The 10833-nt window shown below is 38.5% G+C and overlaps 1 protein-coding gene across 6 annotated transcripts in view; it reads right to left on the bottom strand.

Moving 5' to 3' along the window:
- The window catches only part of LOC139940454 (uncharacterized), a 35570-nt gene that overhangs the window by 3035 nt on the left and 21702 nt on the right, over nucleotides 1-10833 (bottom strand). For 2 of the 6 annotated variants that reach the window (XM_071936715.1, XM_071936710.1), the window contains exons 2-7: nucleotides 5472-5659; nucleotides 4694-4807; nucleotides 3203-3335; nucleotides 1803-2574; nucleotides 958-1312; nucleotides 114-200 (exon numbers count right to left, since the gene is read on the bottom strand). In XM_071936715.1, coding sequence (XP_071792816.1) covers nucleotides 114-200; nucleotides 958-1312; nucleotides 1803-2574; nucleotides 3203-3335; nucleotides 4694-4807; nucleotides 5472-5659 — 1649 coding nt within the window. Of the gene's footprint in view, nucleotides 1-113; nucleotides 201-957; nucleotides 1313-1802; nucleotides 2575-3202; nucleotides 3336-4693; nucleotides 4808-5471; nucleotides 5660-8252; nucleotides 8477-9860; nucleotides 10585-10833 lie in introns of those variants that run through there. The other 4 variants (XM_071936716.1, XM_071936713.1, XM_071936714.1 and 1 more) reach the window with 4 other exon arrangements.

Raw genomic sequence — 10833 nt, 5'->3', positions numbered from 1 at the left:
TTTTTTTTACCTGGTCTTAATTTTTTAATATATATATATATATGGCTTCAGTGAATTTGGAAATAAAATATAATTTTTGCAAAAGTAATTTTCAAAGAGGAAAAATTACTTACCCATATTATTTTCAGCGACTGCCAGAAGTTTCTTGGCAGATCCGATGAGACGTTTTACATTAACTTTCTTTTTACGAGCAGACCCTCCTGAAAAAAACAAAAACAAGTTGAGATGATATAAGTTGAACAAAATTTCTACTTGTCCAGAAAGTTTCCAGCAAAAAATATTTACTTAGAATCTGAGGAGGTTGTTTTTTTAGTTCAATCAACCAATATTGCACGATGACCCTAAGGTCGTTAGCTTCACTCAATTTTCACTATCCACTCCACTGGCATTCTTCAGTGTTCTAGATGGAAGGTGCTGTTGGCAATGAAGTCATTTTCCCATCTTTTCCTCAGCCTACCCAGTCCATACTCCCAACCAGACGACTGTTTCTAGTATGACGCGTTTTGGTTTTGGAAGTCTTTTCATTCTCACTATGTGGCCAAACCAGGCAATTTGGGTTTTGTTCTTGGCGGGGATACCACAAGCTGACTCTTATCTATACACCTCTTTATATTGTAATATGTTTTTACCGTGAGATGGTCAGGGTTTTTCGCGGTGGGAGCAATCTGGCAAGCTTCTAATTTATTTTGTTCTGTCTTCCCGATTGTCCAGGATGCTGAGCCATACAGGAAAATTTGATAAACTACTGCATTTACAAATTTGGTTCAAACTTCGAGAGAGATTTTGCTCAATATGGTCAAAACATTAGTCCATTAACTATTGTTTACATTTATATACCATCAGTCCTTTCGGTAAGTAAACAGTTTGCAATCAGCTAGATCCATTTTCCCAAAGTAACTTTTTTTAAGGTACTTCTCAGAATTATTCAAAGTTAATAATCATAAAATCTTCTCTTACCATTATCGTCCAACTTGACTGTATCTATTCCTTCCACGATCGTCTTCACCTTCTTCGCCTGGAACAACCCTTCCACGTTGCCTCTAACCTTCGGATTCAGCATGCTCTCAAACACCTTCAAGTTGCGGACCCATGTCGCGTACTTCTGGAACTTCTTCGGCGTTTTCTTGGAGGAGGTGGCTTCCTCAGACTCCGGGATCTTTTTGAGAGTCTTCTCGTAGCGGTCCTCGTAGATGAAGTCAGGGAGACCGTAAATCTCGCTGCTCGTGTTGAGGCGTTTCTCTTCAACGCTTCGCCAGGAGACGTATTGGTTCCGGAAACGGCGAACTTGCTCCTCGTCAAATCGGTCTCTAGCCTGGAAAATTCAAAGTTGAAGCAATAACTATTTTAAGACCTCAGGCATCAATGCTGATTATATTTGTCATACTATTTGAAATGAGCCTGTGTAGATGTGCCAAAACTCTGGACAAAACTTTCCTATTGGTTGGTTTTTGAAAATAAAAGGATTGGAATGATTGTACTCTCTCACAAGTCAATGATGTAATGTAACCTGTAATTATAAGGAATGGATATCTAACAACCTGTTTGACAGGCAATGTTGGTCACGTGCTTTGTGCTTGGTCCTGTTCTGTATATAATACCTCTAATGTGATTGTTTTGTGGGTGTGGCACTCCCTAACACAAGCTGTGCTTACTTGGTTGTATCCCTTATTCCTTAAATTACATTGATTGGGGAATTTTGGAAATTAATGTTGTTGAATTGAATGGAGATTGAATCTTGCTGCTTTAGTGCAGATATCTTTAAAACCTTGACAGTGGCTGAAGAATCATCATAAAGTACTTACTCGTTTCAGAGCCATTCTCTGCCTGACGACACTCGCCATTCGTTGGTTCTGTTTGTCTTTCAGCTCCTGGTTAAACTCCTCAATCTCTTTCCTCTGGACTTGTTCCATCTTCTTCAGCACTCGTATCTGTCTCTGATACTTAACCGTCTTATTCCCGTAGACCGATTGCAAGGATTTCTGCTTGATGACACTCTTCCTTGTGATAATAACAGGCCTTCGGATTCGTTTCTTCTTGACAGGCTTTCCAGGCTTCACACGACTTTGTTGAGTTGTACTGGTGCTCTGACTATCTCGAGAGTCAGTCTTCACTATGATTTTCGGAGTTTTGTTCAGAGGTGATGCCGAAGCTTCTGAGTTTTGTCTCGTCACGTCTGAACGACTGGTAAGAACGGCACTAGATTTACTGCGTACTGGCACTCTTTTTGTCACTTTAGTGTCAATCTTCGACACGGACGTAGTTCTCATGCCTTCTTTAAGTGTAGTTTCTTTAACAGGTTTATTGTTAGCGTTTAATTCAAAACTGCTTTTAGTTTTTTGCTCTTGAGCCTCAGTTCTCCGACTTCCTTTGTCATGCTGCGTATGTGATTTGGGGTCTGGTTCTTTAGAAGGCTTAACAGGCGAACTACTACCAGTTCCAGGAGTTGATGACTTTGTTGATGGGGAGGTTTTTGGTGTGTCCTGCATCTGCTGGTTGCTTTGTCTTGCGGATGGAGTCTTAACTGGAGAGGCAATATTGCTGGCTGGTTGGCTAGAGTTGTCAGATGTTGGGACTCTGTTATCAGAAAAAAAATACAAACATACAATTATGATAAGGCCCAACTAGAAGTAGTATACAAAATGAGTTGGAGAACATCAAAGTTGTACTGCTAGTCCATACAGTCCATTGAATAAAACTAAAATAAAGGAAAGGTGGGGATAAAAATAGCCCACATGGGGAGCAGCCACACACGGTAGATGGCTCTCACCACAGCTTGGCCAGTGCTTAGGAGATCAGCTCTTGCATGCTGGACAAGAGTCTCGTGGACCAAGGATCACTGGATATGCTCAAGGAGCCATGTACGCGATGTGTACCTAGTATGATTTGGGATAGCAAAAGTATTTTCTTCTCATTTAAAAAGAATAGTTGGACGGCTTTCAAACATAAAGAGGCAAGTCAGAAGTCTGAGGAGGAAGCGCCTCATGTATCTCTCTCCGCAACGATTTCTCAGTAGATCAGGGCTCAATATGCTTCCCAGAATAAGGTTACCAGCCAGAATACCATGTCACATGTACAATTTTTGACTGATACCCTGCTAGTTTCTGCTTAGCAGTACATTGTTAAGCTCTATGAAATTGGGCCCAGATAGGGTTCCCCTTTCTTGTTTTGATCAAACGGTCCAGAGTGTAAAAATCATGCCTACCTTGTTTCATCCCTTGTAGGGGGGTTTGTTGCCCTGGCACCAGCCCAGGAAGATGCCCACCGTTTCCCGCCTTTTTCCTTGCGTCCTGTTTCAGTTGCTGTTGATGTTCCATGTACCTGCTGTTGCATGGGTTCTGAAAACAAAGAATTAAAGCTTCATTTTACAAAGACATGTTTGACTAGGGTCTACCTCCATGGTTAAAGGCATCGTTTCATTAGCATAAAAACTTCGCTAATAACGAGTAATGGGGAGCTGTTAATAGTATAAAACATTGTTAGAAACGGCTCCCTCTGATTTAGTTTTTGAGAAAGATGTGATTTCTCACTCCAATATTTGAATCTGAGAAAAACTTCAGGCCTGAAGCCTATAGGCATTTGAAAGCACATCATTTGTGTAACAAGGGTGTTTTTTCTTTCATTATTCTCTTGCTAAAACTTGAATGACCAATTTGGCCAAATTTTCACATAATTGTTATTTTATGCATTGGGATACACCATTGGGAATACACCAAGTGAGAATACTGGTTCTTTGATATACTGTAATCACCACTAGGCCTATCTCTTTGTGAAATGAATGTAGGTGAAAAGTGATTATGGACCGGGATTGACCTGGGCTGTACGGCCATGGCGTTATTCACGTGCCTCGAAGTGTGACGTCAGTTACACGCATTCCGTTATTGACTTCAGGAAAGTATAGACCCAATGTATTGATTTGTTTCGTTACCAAGTGGGGATAGTTACATCTTCAAGCAAGTGAACAATAAGACATCTCCAAGGATTAACACAATGTTTTCTTATTGCTGCTCTAATCTGTTAAGAAAGTTCGGACAAATCCATTAATCTGGGTTTGCCTAATCCTCTCGATCACCCATCCAATACATCCCAGCCGCTTCTTATGGTGGAAGCAAATACCCTTTATAAAGGAAAATACCTTTTTTTTTCCTGTGACCGTTTTATTTTGTTTAAACCTTCTAAGAAAGTTCAGACAAATCCATTAATTTGGGTTTGTCTATTCCTCTTGAAAAAGCCTGCCTTCTCAATCACCTCTCGCAAAAATGTAACATGTTGAAACGGCCTGTTATCAACAACACGGTCATTTTCGTGGACATCATGAACTTAGAAGCAGTGCATAATATGTCTTGGTATACTTTTAAATTTTGATATTTTTTTTAACGAAAACATGGCATTATTGATAAAATTGTGTTAAAAATATAAATGTAAATTCTCATGGTGGAAAACTTCCCTTTACAAACGTTTTGCCTGAAACTCTCAAGGTTTGGGAAAAAAAGGGTTTACAAATATTGTCTTTTCAATTTCGAAATCGGATTTGATGCTGGCCGTCGCTGATGAATATTAATGTTCTCAAGATTATTGATCTCGTAGAATGTTTTGCCTAAAATTATCAAGGTTTTGAAAAAAGGGTAAAAAATATGGTATTTAAATTTCGAAATCGGATGTGGTGCCAGCCACCTTTTATGGATTATGTTCTCACCTTTGAGTAGATTATTGATCTTTGGAAGTTTTGGGAGACGAGTTCCTGGTTTTCTGTCATGGTTGCTTCGATGATGACCATCTGGCATCGGGGCTGAGTTGCTTCCACGATCTGCTGAGAAAAATAATAGTGAATGTGATGAATGCTAAAATAATGCAAAAAATGAAAAGAAAAAAATCCTAAAGAATTGTTGATAAAGAAAGCATTATTTATAAGAAATAATAGAAACTATCCATGTGCCTCTCTGAAATTCTTTCTTAAGCATGTCTTGTCTCTTTTTTTTTAAACAAAAGTCTTAATAATGGCACCACAACCTCAGGGGAATTTCACAACGTTATTTTAAAAAATATATTTAAAAAAATATATATATAAAAAAATAGTATGTAAAATAGTATGTATTATATTTACATATTAAGATAAGATTATCAATCTATGACAAATTTTAGATAAACCTCTTTAGAAAAAAAGATTGACCTGGTTGTTTAAAAGAACGTGTCTTAACTTTAAATCCACCGTAATTTGCAGCTAAAGACTCGTATACAGATAATCGATTTTTTTTTGAGGGGAAACAATGTTATTTTTATTTTTATTTTTTTTGGGGGGGAGGGGGTGGTTGAAAAATTTTCTACAAGAAAAAACATACATGATTTTTGTTGACGGAAACTACCTTCATTTTGTTCGTGCCTATATACAGGGACACACCTTTGGGGAGATTTTTATGCTTTTAAAAATATTTTCTACATGAACAAAAATACATCTTCGGTGATGAAAACTATACCTTCATTTTGCTTGTGTCTCGCTGAATGCACAGGGACACTTCTCGTCACATAGCGTGAGTCGTCTTGTAATGTTTTCTCCCGTCTTCCTTTCGGTTGTGGTAAGGCGACAAGAGGGTCTTGAGTTCTTCTAACGGTCTTCTCTTGCCGTGGTTTGGGTTGGTATTTCACGTTGCCTCCGCCACTCAAACTGCAAGAAAGTAGATATATAATAGTAACAATTAGTGATTTTTAAGTTAAAACTATCAGTGCTTTCGAATATTAGTTAATAAACATGTTTACTATGAATTGAATCTGTTAAAAAAGGTAGGTCCTGTGTTAAAGTTCAGTGGTCCAGTTTGTAAAAACAAAATCACAAAAAGAATACCATTGGTTGATAACAGAAAGGTCACATAATATTAGTGTGCGTTTTCATAAAGTTAATGATGGCAAGTTCAAATGTCAACCCATAAAAGGGAACACAATAATTTTTAATAGGTATCCTCCCCTGAACTTTATCTCAAAATGCTTGTCATAAACAAGGCCATTCAAACACTTCGTCGTAATTTTATAGGCTTCAAAGTTCAAAGGTGTTCGACAAATTCTGTGTTTAATGACAGAATCAAATCAGTACTTCGGTTTTGAAGTTCGGGTTGACAAGATGAAAATATCCAAAGCAGGAACGGGGAAAATTGTTCTTGTTTGGAAAGAGTACATCCGATACTTGTGATAACCAAATTGTAGTGTAGATTGTGTCAGTTCGAAACGATCGTTTTATAGGAATCCTTTAGGCTTTGAAACTTTGCCAGTGATGTGAAATTAGTACAAATATATTAAGGTTTGCGCTGACTTAGGGCCTAAACACCTGCATACTTATCAGTTATTCTAAGCAATATGTATTCAAAAACAATAATATGATTTTTTTTTCTGATTAAAAAATAATCTTGTTCTCTTTCTCTTTATTGTGATCTTGTATACTTTTATTAATTTGAATTTTTCTTACCAACCAATTGGTTTTAATTTTGAAGTTAACATGATTAAACTTTAAATTCTGGTGTAAAAAATGTGTACGTAATAATATGCCCATCAGGGGCTACTTTCGATTGGTTTTCGACTTGGTTTTGTACTTTTTATACTTCCCTTGACGACCTGTCATGGTGGTTTTATCGTCCAAAGTTAAATACTAATTAGTGTGTTAATTGCGGTGAAAGTATTCAACAAAAATCAACTACTAATGAAATTTGGATTTGAAAAGAGGAAACAAATGTTTTACTGAACATGGCCAACTCAAAGAACAAGGCAGATCAGATACCAAATACGGCGTACACAAACCACCCAAATATACATCGTTTTTAATTACAAGCGAGTTTCAAGTTGCTGCTTGATTGGGAAATAAAATACACCAAAAAAACACATGTTACATCGTGTAAATTAAACAAACCCAGTAGTATTTACATCAGGGGGAGTATATACAAAACTACAAAATGGCTTCCCAAAACAACTTGACACTTTAACCTGTCGCTAAGGTAATGACATCCAATACACCTATTGATGGTTTGCGTTGTTGTCAAGGGGGGCGTATTGTTCGGAATCAAAAGCTATGTAAACCAATTTCAGGAGATTTATTTATAGCATTGCGGAACTGACAATGGGCTATTGAATATAGAACAGTATTCAACGGCATTTGAAAACCTACAAGCCCGCTTAGAAAAAAATATATATAATGTTCAGTATTCATGATTGGTGAACCGTTTATGGTGAGCAGTACGGGAGGGAACTTTTTTATTCTTTTGATATTTTGTTAGAATTTTTTTAAGGTAAACATTGGTAACTACAAACAGAGATTTTGTGGAAGTTTTAACAATACTTTTCGGTGCGCTTGGCAAGTTATGGGACAGTGAGAGTCGATAGGCCTACATGTAATCTAAATAATACACCATACTCGGGATTTGTTGTTACAAAGAAAGGAACAAAGGGATTGGGAGCGTTTCCCCCCTGAACTTTTCCAGTCATCGTTACTTATTAAATTTCTGATAGATCATTAGATCATTAGGTCATTAGGAGATTTTGAACCACTGTCTTTAAACTAGTTAAATTACGCAATGAATGAGTTGTTATAGATTGACAGCACTCTGTATTTTTATGGTGTTGTGTATGTAAACTACAGATGGTGTAATTCCGCCACAGACCGTTGACTTTTAATGGTGTAGGGATGAAGGGAAATAGTGCCTTTTTATGATAAAACCATGGACAAAAATCACAGAACCGAGTATACCACGGTACGACAACTAAATAATGACAAATCGTTTCCATGTCAAATATGTCTCATCCCGCTTGTCCCATCCCCTCTTGCCCCATTCCATTCGCGCCACTGATCCATTGTAACTGTTCACAGCAACAACAAATTGGTACAACAAAAAGTTGTGTTCATTTTATGAACAACGTTTTGAAAACCACTGTAGTTACCTCCATTTTAATTACATATAGTATCAATTAACATTCGCTATGTCAATTGAATGAATTACAAAGTGCTCCACAAGATCTTCAACAAGTTTAGGCCTAGGCATATACTGATGTGTTTCTTGTGACAAAAAGTGTAGGCCCTATCCACGATTTTGACTGTGCACAAATACTGTATGTTTTGTGTAGTTTGATAAATTATGGACAGTAACAACTGAAGCTGGCTTAATTTCGCGAAATAAAAACTGGTTAGATATTTTGCTAGACCTTTTGATTGCCCGTGCCGTCGCCGACCGCCGACGGACGGTACGATCACTCTGCACACCCCCTCCTCGCGCACTCACCTCGGCAAAGAACACCATCCCACTGCCCCAGAAGTAACATCCGATGTGACCATTTAGACTTCAATAAAAATCCCACCCCGTCAGGCATAAGTCTCTCCTTGTTACAACGAAATAAGCTGGAAAGTTTAAGTCCTCCATCAGCTCCATGGGATGAAGAGGAAATTGGGTGCAAACGTACCCCTCATAAAGAAATCACAAAGTGTCACAGTGCCGGTCTATCGCCAAGCGGTACACGGTAGTCCAATGCTGCGTGTTATTGATCACAAAATGGATTTTTCACGCATTACGAAATACAGCTTAGGCCTAAGGGCAGCACGTACCGTACCTCTAACAATTCGATTGAGGTAGATTGAGGAATGTTTATCGTGCCCTTCTTGCTTGGGTGACATTCTTTTCCAAAAATGAAAAGAATTTGAACTTTCCCGTTTGGGTGGTTGGGTGGAAACAGATTTGCACAACTAAGTAAATGAAGCTGATGCATATTCATTAAGCATGTTTAAATGAAGCTAACACTTAACAGCTTGGCAGGCTGTTGTTGTCCCTATGGCTATATACCTGCATAAACAATCACTAATTGTTATCTCATCCCCGGAATCTTTGATCCGGCTCTATATATTGCCCGATAACGCCATTTAAAGTGTTGAGCAATCATGAAACGGATTAGTATTCGATCCCTTTGGCATATAAACTGTGTCTGAAATCTCTTTATAACTATCATGGGTGCGTATTATTAATGGATTCATGATGGATCAAAACTAGTTAGTTTGTGCCTATAAGCTGTGATTTAAGGGCACAGTGTGCAGGCCTATTATATACAAACTTTACTCTAGTTAGAAAAGTGTACTGGTGAGCTGTTGATTGTATAAAACATTAATGTTAGGAATGACCACAAATTTAATGTAAGAAAGGCTTCAGGCATGTCAGGAATATGACAATACACAATTCTATGCAACAATGGTGTTTTCCGTCTTTCATGTCTTGCAACTTTGATGGCCAATGTTGAGCCCAAATTCCACAGGTTATACGGAAAGTTTGATGCAATAGGCCTTTGTTGGGAATACACCAAGATTGAAAGTTATACCAAACGCTGACCATTACCAGAGCACTAGAAAAATCATGACACTGTATCGTGCATAGTTCCAGGCCTCCATGCTTGCTTTTACCGACGGAGGCCGAAACTGGAAACTTGATGTTCCGGGTGCGAAGATGCTCATCATGAACCGAGCTCGGGACCATCTGATGATGTCCCGTATTGCCATGGCACCACAATAACGAAATGCCAGTGTTTTCTCACAGAAACATGTACAGTTTTTGTTTATCCTTGAGACAAAGTCAGATCACTCTTTGAATTTGATAAAGGAAAGGGGATCCATGGATCCATTAAAAGATGTTTTTGATGGTGAGCGGTCGGGTCATAGTTTGGCGGAGCTATAGGTAGATTTTCGGGGCTGTCCCGTTTTGGGCCAACAGGTAATGAGACACTTACTTTTATGGTGATGGATGCCTCAGGGAAGTATTTGGGGGTATTGTGCTTTCAACAATGCGGACACTTTGGGCACTGGACACTATTGGTAAATACTCAAAATAGTTGTTAGCATAAAAACTTACTTGGTAACAAGCAATGGAGAGCTGTTGATAGTACAACACATTGTGAGAAACGTCTCCCTCTGAGGTAACGTAGTTTTTGAGAAAGAGGTGGTTTCTCTAACAAATATTTGAATTGAAATAAAAAGACCTCATGCAGCTCAGATCTCGAATTCAACCATCTGAAGGCACACAATTTGTGCGACAAGGATGCTTTTTATTCCATTGTCTCGCAAGGTCGACGACCAATATACGTCCCCTCATGGAGTACTGTTGCCATATTTGGGCTGGAGCTTCTGCCTGCCTTTTGTCTTTACTGGATCAAATGCAGAAGCGTATTATAAACCTGTTTGGAAAAGAGTTAGGAACTACACTGCAACCCCTTTCTCACCGAAAGTCTGTAGCCAGCCTTTGCCTGATTTTTACAGATATTTCCATGGTAAATGTTCCACCAGTCTATCCAACCTTGTTCCTCCTGTCAGGGTGTTTGAGCGTGAGACCAGGCTTTCTGCTTTTTCTCATCCTTATACGGTGGCTGTGCCGAGATGTAGAACAAAGAGCTACTCCAGTAGCTTTTTCCCTCGTACTGCATCTCTTTGGAACTCCTTGCCTGGTGCATGTTTCCCTTCAACCTATGATCTTCATTCTTTTAAGAGGAATGTAAATTCCTACCTTCAGCTCCACTGAGTTTCTGCATATCTATGTTTTCTTTATTGTATCCCTTAACCTAGAGTGGCGTTTAGCCTTGTTTTGGGGCGACTTGCATAAAAAAAAACATCAAAAAAAGTTCAAATTTTCAAAGGTTTGTTATTTTGTGCATATGTTGAGATACACCAAGTGTGAGCATGGTCTTTGTTGACACTTTACCAAAGGTGTCAATGCCTTTAATGGGATGGAATTTGGCACTCAGTCAGAGATATGCAGCGAAAGAGATATCTGGCTGTAGGGCCATCTCAGATTTATCATTTGAAAAAAAAAAAAAATACAGAGGGTAACG

The sequence above is a fragment of the Asterias amurensis genome, chromosome 8 (assembly GCF_032118995.1).
Source record: "Asterias amurensis chromosome 8, ASM3211899v1".
In the NCBI taxonomy this organism is placed as follows: Eukaryota; Metazoa; Echinodermata; class Asteroidea; order Forcipulatida; family Asteriidae; genus Asterias; species Asterias amurensis.
The sequence above is the reverse complement of the archived record's forward strand: the minus strand, read 5'-3'. Positions and strand labels throughout refer to the sequence as shown.